Consider the following 14104-nt stretch of genomic DNA (forward strand, 5'->3'; position numbering starts at 1 on the left):
CTGAAGTCAGAGTGGGGTGTGCAGAAGAACTCACTTGAGTTCACTACTCATACAAGTCACAATATACCATAATTAAAGGGTAGTGGTGGCAGTATTATTATTAAAATACTTCATCCAAGCCACTGCAAACTAATGTAAAATTCTAAATTGTAAACACTGCTTACTCTCTGGAGTAATTTGTCACGGTAGTGTTCAACTTGTTCCTGAAGACTTTGGCCCTGCTTCTTCGGTCTTTTTCCGGATTCCAATTCATCTTGAAACTTCATTACTTTCAACTGAGACAAAACATTTAAAAAAAAAGAAAAAATACTTATCTGCAAGTTTGTAAAAGTCAGAAAAGCAGAGTACTGTTTTAATTTAGTCTTAACTGTGACATATATGGCTGAAACATTCTTCTAAGCACCTCTGCAATTACAAATACCCATAACATGATTCAAGATTTTAATGATTTACTATGGATTTATCTCTAAAACTATGTAAAATAGTATTACTTTGTTACATTACCAGACTTTCTTTTTCCCCTCTTCCATCATCGTTATGAGACCAGAAGCTCGTTTATCTAAACTTAACATAATTTAGAATAACATCTAAATAGAGACAAATTGAAACAACCAACTTCATGTACTTTGAAGTTACTTTGCTTCAATAACTATAGTTTGGAGATCAGGTGCAAGGTTGAACTGTATATGAGTGTCTCTCAGTGTACTTCTCTCCCTGTGTTCATATCAGATAAGGAGCACAATGTACACAACCTAAGACTCATTTATATAAAGTTAGGATTAACTTATATTGTACCTAAATATAGCTACAGTATTTTAAAGAGAAGAAAATAATCATTTATAACTACCCAATTCTCAACTAGTTCTGGATTCACTTTTAAATGTTTAATAAAGACCATAACAAAACAAGGGTCAAAATTCTATTATATACTACACAATAGAATTAAATTATTCAATTGACATTTTTAGTTAAAAAGCATATTTAAGCATACATTTGAAGGAATATTTAAAATAATCTCAGAAGCTACTTTAATTAACCTATAATACTTTAATGATTATGATTAAAGCATTTCTTTATTCAATGGTTTTTCCTATTTGCTAACAAGTTTTAAAAAATCCTGTTCACTTCAGATTTGAGTGGGTGTACATAGAGATCTAATTTTTAAATATTAATTCTATTAAAGAAATTGTACATATTTTAACTTTAAGGGGATAATATCCAAATAATTGAATAATATCTATTGGGTCTTTTAAAAAGTTTAATTATAAATCTTTTCAAAAATTTTAAATGAACATATCAATAAATAACCTTTCTAAAGAACTAAAGACTTCAAATCAACTGTCAGAAAGAGGAAGCACTATTTTAATTGTTAAATCATTTTTCTGATCACATGATTTCATTTATCAACATTTACACAAATTATGTTTGTATCACTGTTTTCACAAACATACCTCAATTTCTCTGAGTTTGGCACGCTTTTCCTCACTCATTTCTGAGAATTTGCTTGATGACTTTGAATCAGGTATTTCTTCTCTAATAGGATTGGAATAAAGGTGGTGCTCCTCAGATTTAGAACTTTGAGTATCCTCCTCATCTTCACTTTCTTCTTCTTGGCTTTAAAATAAGAGAAATAACACAATGATTCTCTTAATTTATTCATAATAGAAATGTTTGCAACAGACAGCACTTCCTAAGAAAATATTTATCATAAAATAAGAGCATAACGGGACGCCCAAGAGTACGTGCTTCCTATCACTTTGTATTTCAATTATACAATCTGTATGCAATTTTTAAAAACTAAAAAAAATATATAGTTAAGGGGAAGGAAAGGACAAGGAAAACAAAGTATTTTTATGTTTCTTCTTCATACCTAAAGACAGCATAAAAAGTAAATCTTATTACATATAAGATCTGTTAAGATTATAAATCCAAACATTTTAAATGCATTTTGCCCCAGGAGACCTAGAATAATTCACAGTATTTAAGGAGCGGGAGATAGGACTTAATCAGAATATTGTGATGTCAACTATTTAAAATATAAGAGGAAATGAAGATGTTGCACAATGGCAGAAACCTGGACTAAGAATGGAGAACTGAACTAAGGGTTGTAATCCCCCCTTAACCATGAAGCCTGTTGAATATCTCTCTGCCTAATCTCATTACAGTTATGTGATAGTGCTGGGAATGGATAGAAATATATATACCACATACGGTCACAGAGGGTTGAAAATTTTGAGAAACAGAGGCTAGAGCATCTTGAGAAGAATTTTATACAGCCTTAAATTATTCAGATAATTGAGAGGGGATTCTGGGCTGTAAACTTCAAAATAATTCTGTATGTATAATTCATTCCATATACAAAAAAAGGGATATTAAAGACAATGAAAAGGATAAGGCATTTTTGGATCTGACTTATGTTTCTTAGAAATGGAGTCCTTCTTCTATCCAAGATTTTTAATATTCAACTGTTAATGATAATCACAATTTAACGAAAACCTTCAGATTCTAAAGTTACTATTATGCACATGTGAAACTTTTAATAATCCAAGGCTCTATTTTAACTTTAACCTGGATGTGTTTTCAATTTATCATCCTATTAGGCAACTTTTTAGGAGCTATCAGTGACATTGTGGACTGTAGTGATATGAAATCTTGTCTAAATTTCCTAAAATCCAAGAACATCCACTATAATTCTGATAATGGATGTTAAGGTGTTAAAATCTTATGCCTATTGACTCTTCATATTTAAAGCCAGCTCAGAGAGGCATGTCGTGAACTTGGTGAACGAATGTACAGTATAATGCCGAAACCTAAGAAATATATCCAGAATGTATACTCTGAAGAGTCAGTGTTTCTCCCTTTTCTAGAGAGAGAGATTCTTCCCAAATGTACAGTGAAAAGATCCCTTCATCTTAGATGAAACTTGCTTCAAGACAACATGATGTGTGCACCCCTTATATTTATTAATCTATTACTGCCCTTTCAGAATGGCCATTTGTTGTGGCCCGTCAGCGGCCTGTGCAGCTAGTAGCTCATTCCGACAGTGAGGAGGCTGATGTGGTGCTGCACCAGCAGCCTGTGCAGCTGGCACTCGAGTCGGACAATGAGGAGGCTGGACAAGATGTGGTGCCAGAGGCGGGGATTCAGCCAGGGCCTTCAGAACCTCCAGAAGCTCCCATAAGTGAAGAGAAAGAAGAGGAGGAACCTCTTCTCGATGCACGGGCGCGCAGAGCTGCCAAAAGGCAGGAGTGGCTCTTCAGGAGGAGGTCTCGTCAAGAGTAAGGCTTGGGGCTAATTGGCCACTCCCTTAGCCTATTTAAGGACGGATAACGACTAAGGCAATTTGCAGGGAACAACTTTGTTCACTCTCCTTCGCGTCCGGATCTTAGTTCTCTTATCAGTGTCCTGCAAATTGCTTCTGGGCTTTCTGCCAATCCTAGTAAGATTACGATTATTTATTTTTTGGATTCTTGTAGGCTGTTAAGAAAGTTAATTAACAGCCTTTGTTTGAAAAAGACTGATTTAATGTAGTAAACTACGGTTTGTACAGACTTTGTGTGTGCTGCGTTCTTTGGGTCCATAGCTGGGGCAGAACACCATTTTGGGACACAATTTATTCAAACCTTTACTTTGTTAATGCAATCAAAATTTCTTTTGGAAAAAAAATGTATTTATGTTTGCATGAATTCTGGCAAGTGTACCGGAACTGAAACAGTTTTGCTAATTTTGCTTCAATTAGGAGATGTGAAAGTTGCAATAGATATTGCATGAGATATTCTTTGTTTTCTCCTTCCTCCCTCAATATTTTTATATTGGAGGAAATATGTAGATTCTACTACTATCCCTTATATAGGCTCCAGAAGTAATCAAGCAACTCTATTGTTTTATGAAAATCACAAAACATTTTTATTCCATTTATTATGCTTAAGGTAGAGTAACTAGGGAAAAATGGTCTTACTTCTGATTTTCTTCTTCCTCTGATTCCTCATGCTGGTCAAACAGCTCCCATTTAGATGTTGTTACCGCTAGGATGACAATTAATTATTATATTAAAATGTCAATATATAAGCATTTTAAGAGAAATTTGTAGATATTCTAAATTCTTGTAACTTCCTAAACTTCTATTTAATGGCACTAACTCAGAGTATGTGGTATCTGTATACTATTTTATTAATATTAAGCATGAAATGCTGAAAATATTTAATAATACCAGTAAACAAAAGAAACTAACCTTGAGCTTCAAGTGCAGACTCATCAACTGCTTCCCATTTTGAAGGGGCAACTTTAAATATTGGCTCATTCTTTTTAGATTCTTCAGATCCATCCACTATTGAATAAAAGAATTACGCAAAACATGAGGTAATACAACCCTAAGGATGCTCTATTTTAGAGCACTTCAATAAGAAAATCCAAATTTAAAAAGTTTAATGTTCCACAGATTACCCTGAAAGGCAGAAAAAATCTATAAGCATATTTAGTGAAAAGTATGCCCCAACTTGTTCAATAGAATTGATCCCCTGGTAGTTGCACTAAACGCTCTGCAAGCAAACTGTCAGGGTTCCAAGTAACACCCCCAACAAAATCAAACTCCGACGCTTGAAGTTCCTCAAAGCTAACTTTTATTAGGGATGTCATATTGGCACATCTGGGAAAACCCGAATCTGAAAGCTTCCGGGTTTTCCTCACCCACAAGGAAATTCAAGACCTTGGCCACATCTCCCACATGTCCAATCAGTTCTTTCCCGAACAGAAGACATCCTCCAATTTCTTCTTTGCACAGCTGCCAGATACCACGGCCTTGAACTTCTCTTAGAGAAGTTTGTTATGGCTCCAACCTTTTTGGTTTTGTGGAACGCCGGGTGGGGGGGGGATAGTTTTGCACGAGCAGGGGGGAGCATGTGTGCATGCAGCTCTATTTGTATAACGAGGCGCACGTGCACCCATTGTTCACACATATGGAGCTTCGTCCATGCGCTCACCCACTGCTCGTGCAAGTGGAGCTGTCTGCACTTGCCCACTGCTTCTGCGGCCCTGTTCCGAACAGGCCGCTGTCTGGTACTCGGGCCCTAGGCTGGGGGTTGGGGACCCCTGATCTAATATACCAAGGCGGTTTTCTGCCTGGATAAACTTCACCTCACCAAGCATATTCTAAATTCTGAAAATTCAGGCAGAATTTATCCGAAGTATAGAAATTTCATATAAAAATATGTCAACTAAAAAGTCCATTAGCTCTCTTTGCGCAGATAAATATAATAATACCGAGAAAGGCCTGTATGTCCAATTTTAACATCCAAATCTACTCTGAATTTAAATTCAGGTATTTGCAAGAACTGAAATGTTAGTAAATCTTGGCAGATATTAAAACACATATTATTTTACATTAGATAAATTTTCATATGCTTTCAAAATGTAATTCCACATCTTTTTCCAGAGTAACTATGTTATTTACTATATTGATTTGCAATAAGACGCTTGCTCCTAGGGAGGAAAGCTATGACAAATCTAGGCAGCATACTAAAAAGCAGAAACATCACCCTACAAACAAAAGTGTGTATAGTCAAGGCTATGGTTTTCCCAGTTGCAATGTATGGCTGTGAAAGTTGGACCATAAGGAAGGCTGAGCACCAAAGAATTGGCGCCTTTGAACTATGGTGCTGGAGAAGACTCCTGTGAGTCCCTTGGACTGCAAGATTATCAAAACAGTCAGTCCTAGAGGAGATCAACCCTGACTGCTCTTTAGAAGGCCAGATCCTGAAAATGAAACTGAAATACTTTAGCCACATAATGAAAAGGAAGGACTCACTGGAGAAGAACCTAACCCTGGGAAAGATTGAGGGCAAAAGAAGAAGGAGACGACAGAGAATGAGGTGGCTGATGGAGTCACTGAAGCAGTAGGCGTGAGCTTAAATGGACTCCAGAGGATGGTAGAGGACAGGAAGGCCTGGAGGAACATTGTCCATGGGGTCGCGATGGGTCGGACATGACTTCGCAACTAACAACAATTATCTGCTTTATAATTGAATCTAATAAATATTGTAATTAGAAAATATTATGTATTTCATTTGCATATAATATAATTTTATAATAAGATGTATGCTTCTAACTATGTGCTAAATTAGAACATTCCTTACAAGGTACTCCATCAAGATCATCATCAATTGATTTAATAGGGATTCCATCAAGATCATCGATTGGAGCAACATCAATAGGAATTCCATCCATATCTTCTAGTGGAGCACCATCAAGTTCTTCTTCAATGGGAGCTCCATCAAGATCATCAGGTACTTCCTGAGAATAAAACATACATTGAGATAAATATAATCAAAGTATTTTCTCAAGGGTTTACTTCTTTATTTCATCACATAGGATTTTTTCAGCTTGTGGCTATGTAAAACCCTTACATAGGTCTGTTAATTTGCACCAGTTCGTATGTAAAGCAATTTCTCATTTACCATACAGAAAAAAACCAATTTCTGTGCCTACCCTTCAAAACAACTGCACTATAAATCCCAAATCAACTCAAGAAACTCAAGAAAGAAATGAGTGAATTTTACAAATAGATACACATGAATATACACTTTACTGTGATGCTATACATGCAGTGCAAGTGAGTACAACCTCTAATACAGAATAATCTAATCCTCACTGTGCAAAACTAGTTCATATTCATGAAGTTTTAAATTCCCAAAAATTATTCTGATTACAATTTTTCTTACAAGATTAAATAGCAGATACTTTAAGTATCTGTGATTTACATCAGAAAAACGTATTAGACCATCTCCTATATTTCACAATTTACCCATGTATTACAATATAAACAGCAACTAATATATTCGTGGTAAGAGAAATTCAATCATTTTAAGCATCACATAATATTTTGTATCTTCCACTTTAATTACAAAATGAAACAACTTTTAATCAATCTTCAAACTGTTCCTCTTTGTACCCATAAGAAACAGCAGGACTATAAGACCAAAAAAATCTTGGGTCTAACAACTCTTGAAGCAAGTTCTATATATTTAGGACAATGCTAAGACAAATGCCTACATAACACTGTCTCTTAAAGATCCTAATTTTCTAACTGCACCCATAATATGGAAGAGGTGAGAGGCTGATTTCAAACATTCAGATATTTTAGAATTCTCTCTCCCTCTCACATCCAAACACACACCTGAAAACTGATAAAGAGGCAATGCACGTGCTTCAGGTTCCAAGCAATTTCCAATACGTAACAGGTAAATGAGCTAGTTCAAAGGCAAAGGTATGGACAATGTTAACATTCATAAACAGAAAAATATGTGTTTATGCAACCTCAAATCAATGGGGAGTTTCAACTGGGAACCGATAGAAGCCTTCATATTCTAGAGTCCTAGTACAAACCTCTGCCAAAATCTCTTCCTTACCTTTACCTTTAAGGTTCTCGTTTGCTTCCAGATCAATAGTATCAATAATGGTCTTATCTCATACTTACCTCTGTTTCTTTTTCTTCAATAATATTTACAAGCCCCAAGAAAATATTCTGTAGTTTGATCAAAAATGGTTCTGGATAAATCGCCCAGTCTTCCCATGCTCTGAAGCATGTCATTACCCGTTGCTAAAAGTAGTAAACAATGCTAGTCATTTGTATTAAGAAGAACTTTAACAATAAATACAAGGCTATACATCTATTTAGCATGTGCCTTTACAGCACAGTCACTCCTGCCTTGATGGATTTGCTAATTTTGACTGGAAAACAACGATAAACCATGAGATGCTGACTGTACTATTTGTAGTTTCAATGTCTTTTTAGAGACATAGAGAACATTAAAAAAAAAGATAGTTAAATACAGCTTGGTGTAGAGAATTCTTTATATCTTTTCTCTCACCTAATATGAAAGGATCAATTCAGACCACTGAAGTACTGTAATTTTGTGTATATAAATTGCTTATTTAATAATCAGTTTGAGGTCAAAGCAAAACTAATTTAGGAAAATTGAAAATAGCAATAGCATTTAGACTTACATACTGCTTCATAGAGCTTTGCTTTGTAGTACTCTCTAAGTGGTTTACAAAATCAGCATATTGCTCCCAACAATCTGGGTCCTCATTTTACCAACTTTGTAAGGATGGAAGGCTGAGTCAGACCAAACTCCTGGCAGTGGAACAAGTTATCTGCAATACTGTATTCTAACTACTAGGCCATCACGGCTAGCGATATTTTGTATAAAATAGATCCTCAGAATTAGAATTAAATTAGAACTAATTAGAACATTTTTCTGGAGAAAGCCACTGCCTTTTCAAATCTGCTAAAATTCTTATTCTTTATCTAGTCTTTATCTCTTATACTTATTTCTCAAGCAGGTTATAATCTAAATTTCTAATGAGATAATTCATATTTGTGGCAGTCTCCTTACAAATTTCTCTCCTAAGAGAGTTTGCCCTGGCATCAATATTAATGTTTGGTTACTGTCGAAGATAATTTTCACCTAATATTTTAAATGATGATACACAAATGCCTATGTTTATTTTGCCATTTATATTATGTATTTGGTATTTTATTGTATGTGTAGGCCACATTGAATATAGTTTATTTCCTCCTTGAAAATTTATTAACTATATAAATACTGAGGCATTCTGCTCATGTCATGTCAACAATAACCATGCACATACCTTAAAGTTTTCAGACTGTAAATGGCCTTGTATTGTTCGGTAAGTAGCATTCAGATCAGAATATATCTGACATAGCTTTGTCTCAAAACTGAAAAGACAGTTTTCATATGTTAGACATTTTATAGTATAAAGAACTGCACTGTGAAAGTCAACCAACCTAATGAAGAATTACATAAATATTTCCCCACATTTCCATGCAAAAAAACTCTGAACACCTAGTTGGAAAATGGTGTCAAGTTATGAATAGGTTTTAAGACTCTAGAATATAATAGTCAGATGCAGTGGATCTATATTAATTGGAACCCTGACAATAGTTGCTTTATAACTGTATTTCAATCCATCATTAAAAATATATTCAATGTGCACATATACATGTAGAAAACAAATTAGTAAAACAATATTCTTTAGCTATCTCTAACTGCAAATTACAGCAGAAAAATTAAACTGACCAGAGGAGAAAAATCAACAGACACAAATGCTGCTTTAGTCAAAATGCAATGCACTTTTTTTTGCAAATGCAGCAATTCCTGCAGTTTATGTTAAGTGTCAATATAGAGCAACCAAATAGTATATGCAAATTTTAAAGCCCAAAAGTAGTATTTTTTTTTCCAAAAGAGTTTAAAACTTTATACTTACAATTTTCTGTAATATGAAGCATTGGCAACTTTCGCAGAAGAATTATACAACACATCAGAAACCAAATATAATCTTGCAATCTATAAAAAATACAGAATTAAGTTAACTACTGCTAATTTTGTTTGTATTAAAAGATAAACATTTTACCCCATTAACAGGAGTATAAAACAATACAAATACAGTAGATAAGTTAGAAAAAAAATCATTTTCTAAAAAATGTAATTTAGTACCAAGTGCTGTTCAAATATATCAAACTATCAGCATTTTTTCTACACTGGAAAAATTAAATAATAATAAAACTTTAAAAATGATTAGTGATGTTATTTCCTTAAAAGGAAATGGGCTGAAATTTGAATTAGAATAGTATGATTATGGCCATTAACAGATTTTAGCATTGAATCAAGAAAATATTGATTTAGTAAAAGATGTTAATTGTCCTTTCATGGTTATTAAATAAATACCAATTCAATGTCAGTGAGAATCAAAATCACGTAGAGATCAAACATACCTTTTTAGGGAGTGGCGTTTTCAAGATGGATAATGACTCTGCAATACAGTCCACTATTTCTTCAGCAGCCTCAGCATTATTAAGACAGAAAACCATTGCATCTCCAATATCATTCTTACGCGGTGTTAACCCACGCAGGATTTCCTCTAATTTGTCCCTCTGTCTAAAATTTCAGTTTCAAATTTTTAGAACACTTAGCAACATCTTTTCCTTTATATTTATAAATGAGTTGTGTATATTATATTTCAGAATCGAAGTAACTAAAAATAATCTGGTATTAGATTGGTTTTACTGAAACTAAGAACATATTCTTTCATCTTTAGTCAGCAACCAAAAAAGTTGATTAAGGGATTATGAAATGCTGCTCCAAAAAGAAAACATACAATTAGATCTTCTTATAATGGAATTTGAATATTGGGTATTACTAAATATGGGGGAATATTGTAGATGGTCTGTTTTAGGTCTAGAGAAAAATTAGGTACATTAGGCTCTTTAAAGATGCTTACTCCTCCTTAAGTGCACCCTTCTTGCTTGGCTCTTCCACAAATGCTTCAGGTTCCTGTTCTTCAGACATCCCATGGAGATATGGATTTAAAGGAGGTGGCCTCCAAAAGGAACCATTTTTAAACATGCGAAAGTCTTCAGTCCTCCATTTGGTTGGAGCATCACCCTAACAAATAAGAACAAACATTTTAAATAAGGCAAAACAAGTGCTGGACCTGCAAAAAAGTATTTCCAATTTTCTAAGATCCCGCTCTTCTTTTTAAGCCCCCAGTGGTCCAGCAAGTAGAGTTAAACTAATAATGCTAAAATAGTTGTAAAAACATTTCCTACCTGTAGAATTGAATAAAGCTTCCATCTGTAGTATACATGAGCTGGAGTCTGATTCTCAAATAAAAATCTAAACAAAAAGCAGAGCAGAATCAAAATAAATACTGTATTTTTTTTACTATAAGATGCACCGGTGTATAAGACGCACCAAGATTTTGAAGAGGTAAGTAAGAAAAGTTTTTACCCTCCCCTGCCCCCAGGAGCACTCTGCAGGCCTCCCAAACCCTCTGTGTGCCCCGTTTTTTGCAAAAACAGGGGTGTTTTTGCCCTGCCCGGCCCCCAGGAGCACTATGCAGGCCTCCCAAACCCTCTGCGTGCCCCGTTTTTTGCAAAAACAGGCTTGTTTTTTGCAAAAATGGAACAAGCGAGACGGGGCTTCGGGAGCCCAAAAATGGCTGTATTCGGTGTATAAGACGCACCAACATTTCCACCCTTTTTTAGGGGGGGAAAGATGCATCTTGTAGTCTGAAAAATACGGTAGTTGCAAAGAAAAATGAGACATCCTAAAAGTAAGGCAAAAAGTATTGTAAAATTTCAAAACCAAAACAAAAAGTAATGTTAATACAATGTTTTCTACGTAACAAATTCAATTAAACAATTATATAATCTATAATATCCAACAGAACTAATGAAAATATTAAATACCTGAACATTGGATTATTGATTTCTCTATTCATGATCATGGCTTCAAACATAGGTCCTTCACGTACCACAAATTCTATCATTCGATGTATTAATGCAAGCAAGTTCCTGCAACAACAACACAGTTAAAGGAAAATTGATTCATACCTAACATTATGCAAGCTATGTACCACCTAAGGCATTTATAAATGAAAAAAGATTATTTTTGCTGTATAGTTAAGAACATTGCTCCAAATTCTTAAGTTATACAATTATTCTAACCTTACATAATCAAAAATAAATTTGGACAATGGCCTTCAATATTATCATGAGTATAAAGAAGTCCTACAACTCCTAGATTATTTGTTCAGTACAAGATCTCACTGGTTCTTTATTTTTACCTGAGACAACTGTATTATTTTGTATGCTTAGAGTGAATTAATTCATAATTCTTATAAATAAATATGAATACAACTCATGACATGCAATAAAAGATAGCATATTAACTGTTTCTTTATAGAAATCAATATGATCAAAATTACATTCGTAACATTTGATAAGACTTTGTGTTTGAGTCCAGTAAAAATGAAAAAATTGGTTAAAAATCCTGTTGTTTGATTATGTATAAATTTGAGCAACAAAAATACAGAGTGGTGTAGGCTGCAAATAACCAAGGAATTCTGGTTTCTGCAATATTTTGACAGCTATATTGACAGCTTCTTGAATCACCTGGAACTCCCTATAAAACTATGATATAAATGTATTTTTTAACAAATACAACATTAGGGAGTAAGTTTTCTCCAGAAAGCTGTCATTAGTGTTAACCTGACTCACAAAACTCTGAATATGCTATATGCTTATTATTCTTTATTGAGTACAACTTAAGAAATTCGAAGTGTTTATTATTGAGCATTTCAAAATGCACTAATATAGATGAAGCAATACATTAGGAAAAAAAGAAAAACTACAATTCAATTTAGAGATTATTATTTGGGGATTTCTCAGATTTTTAGCAAGTTGCTTGAATCCAAAGATAAGTTAACATTAAGAAGGTCACAGAAGGAAAATATTTTCATTACCACTAAACTTCCAAAACTAGCTCTGGAAGATCAAGGAGCTTTCTTCAACCAAAGATGGCAAGGTAGAAAAAATTCCTGGATAAGTAGAAAATCAGCTAAAACCAGGTTGGTCAATTTCTCTTTCCACCAGCAACTCTTTCCCACATACATTCATACATACTTCTCTTTTAAGAGAGACATAAATGAGGAAGTTACTTTTCTCCTGTGAACTTATTTAAGTTAATTTATTTTAGGAAGCAGTTCCATTAACCCCAATTTGTAGAACTGCAAGTAGGAGATACATATATAGTTAGCTACTTAGTATTATTTTAGCATTTTTTTCTAAAAAGTAGTATCGTAGGCTACTTAGGTAGACTGTAGCATATGCTTTTCAGAGTTAAAAATAAGTTCCTGATCTTATAAAGGAAAGATACTAAATAAAAGTACGAAAAATCTATGCCACATATGTCCTCGCACATAAAAAAGAGTTCATTTTGTTGGGTGCTTAGTTGTATACACAGATAAGTTTCATAACATATAAGAGGTACTAAAACAATAAAAGCTCCTCATTCCCATTACCCACCCCAATTTCATTCTTGTATTACATGCACCAAACTAAAAGAATATTGGTATTCTGGCACATTCAAAAGGATTTTGTAATTACTAAATGAAGTATAAACCCTAAATTTATAAGCTTAGGGTTTCAGGAACTTCAAGTGTGCATAAAATTTGACATCAAGAACCAGAGAAAATGCACATTTGTTTTTAGCTTATAATACAAACACTGAACAGGAAAAAAAATCCTGTTTTAATTATAACTATGACTAACCTTATACAATTAAAAACTAACATTATTAAAAATAGCCTTTAATGTGTTATCTACTACTTATTTCTTAATTTCCTATCATCATCCTTCAAATTAATGTTCATAATATACAAATAATTATCATTTTAGTCACTGCAGAAGTCTAAGAGGAATTATTTGATCACATGGAAATTGTATTTTAAAATGGTTCTGCAAACTTAATTTCACATTCTGAATTTTAAGATTATAGTTCTTGGTACTTCATGGACTACTTACATATGAAATCACCTAAAGCTCTCCTTTCCTGCCAATGAGACATGACAGGTTGTATAAGTAAAAGAAAAAACATTTTAGTGGTAACATTCTTTTTGAAGAATGTCTTCTCCATCAAAAGAAAAGAGGTGCAGAATTATTTTAGTTTGATCCTAACTCTCAAAATGTGTTATTTTATTTCTTTTTAAACCTGATTGTCTTAACTGAAGATGTTTTATTCCTGCATTTTATCTTAATGTATTTTTACTTTTTTTTTTTAACTTTTCCTATTTTTACGCCAGGACATCTTGACAGAATGCAGTCTATAAATAATGCAAAGAAGCACAATGAAAATAAGCAGCATCAACAAATTCATGAATTCCAAAGGTAAATTTTCCTCCTCTTCTTTTAACCCCACTAAATTTACAACCCTAAATAATGACACAGGAGAACTCAGTGGGCTTATCTTTCTCTCTTCACTACTTCCAAAACATATTGTCGGTATGTTGAAACATCAAAACCATTTTAATTCAACAATAAAGTGAAACGTCAATTTAATAGACTGAAGAGGGGGTGGGGGGATCAGTTGTTATTTACAATTGTCTGTTAATTAGAATGTACATCATTCACATGATGTCATTACAGGAATCATTTTATTTCATTGGTGTAATGACACTATTGCACAAATGACATAAAATGGTTTAATACAACAGGAATTCTCATCCACTGCAACAGGTTTCTAAA

The 14104-nt window shown here is 33.7% G+C and overlaps 1 protein-coding gene across 2 annotated transcripts in view; it reads right to left on the reverse strand.

Moving 5' to 3' along the window:
- Nucleotides 1–14104, reverse strand: part of U2SURP (U2 snRNP associated SURP domain containing) — a 39657-nt gene that overhangs the window by 4384 nt on the left and 21169 nt on the right. For both annotated transcript variants that reach the window (XM_087872647.1, XM_034439301.3), the window contains 12 exons: nt 11270–11374; nt 10628–10694; nt 10300–10463; nt 9794–9956; nt 9286–9365; nt 8650–8737; nt 7472–7594; nt 6132–6288; nt 4232–4327; nt 3959–4025; nt 1452–1614; nt 165–275 (listed from right to left, as the gene is read on the reverse strand). In XM_087872647.1, the coding sequence (XP_087728773.1) occupies nt 165–275; nt 1452–1614; nt 3959–4025; nt 4232–4327; nt 6132–6288; nt 7472–7594; nt 8650–8737; nt 9286–9365; nt 9794–9956; nt 10300–10463; nt 10628–10694; nt 11270–11374 (1384 nt within the window). The remainder of the gene's footprint in view (nt 1–164; nt 276–1451; nt 1615–3958; nt 4026–4231; nt 4328–6131; nt 6289–7471; nt 7595–8649; nt 8738–9285; nt 9366–9793; nt 9957–10299; nt 10464–10627; nt 10695–11269; nt 11375–14104) is intronic.

Source organism: Pantherophis guttatus, chromosome 6 (genome assembly GCF_059756535.1).
Source record: "Pantherophis guttatus breed Tessera chromosome 6, ASM5975653v1, whole genome shotgun sequence".
NCBI lineage: Eukaryota > Metazoa > Chordata > Lepidosauria > Squamata > Colubridae > Pantherophis > Pantherophis guttatus.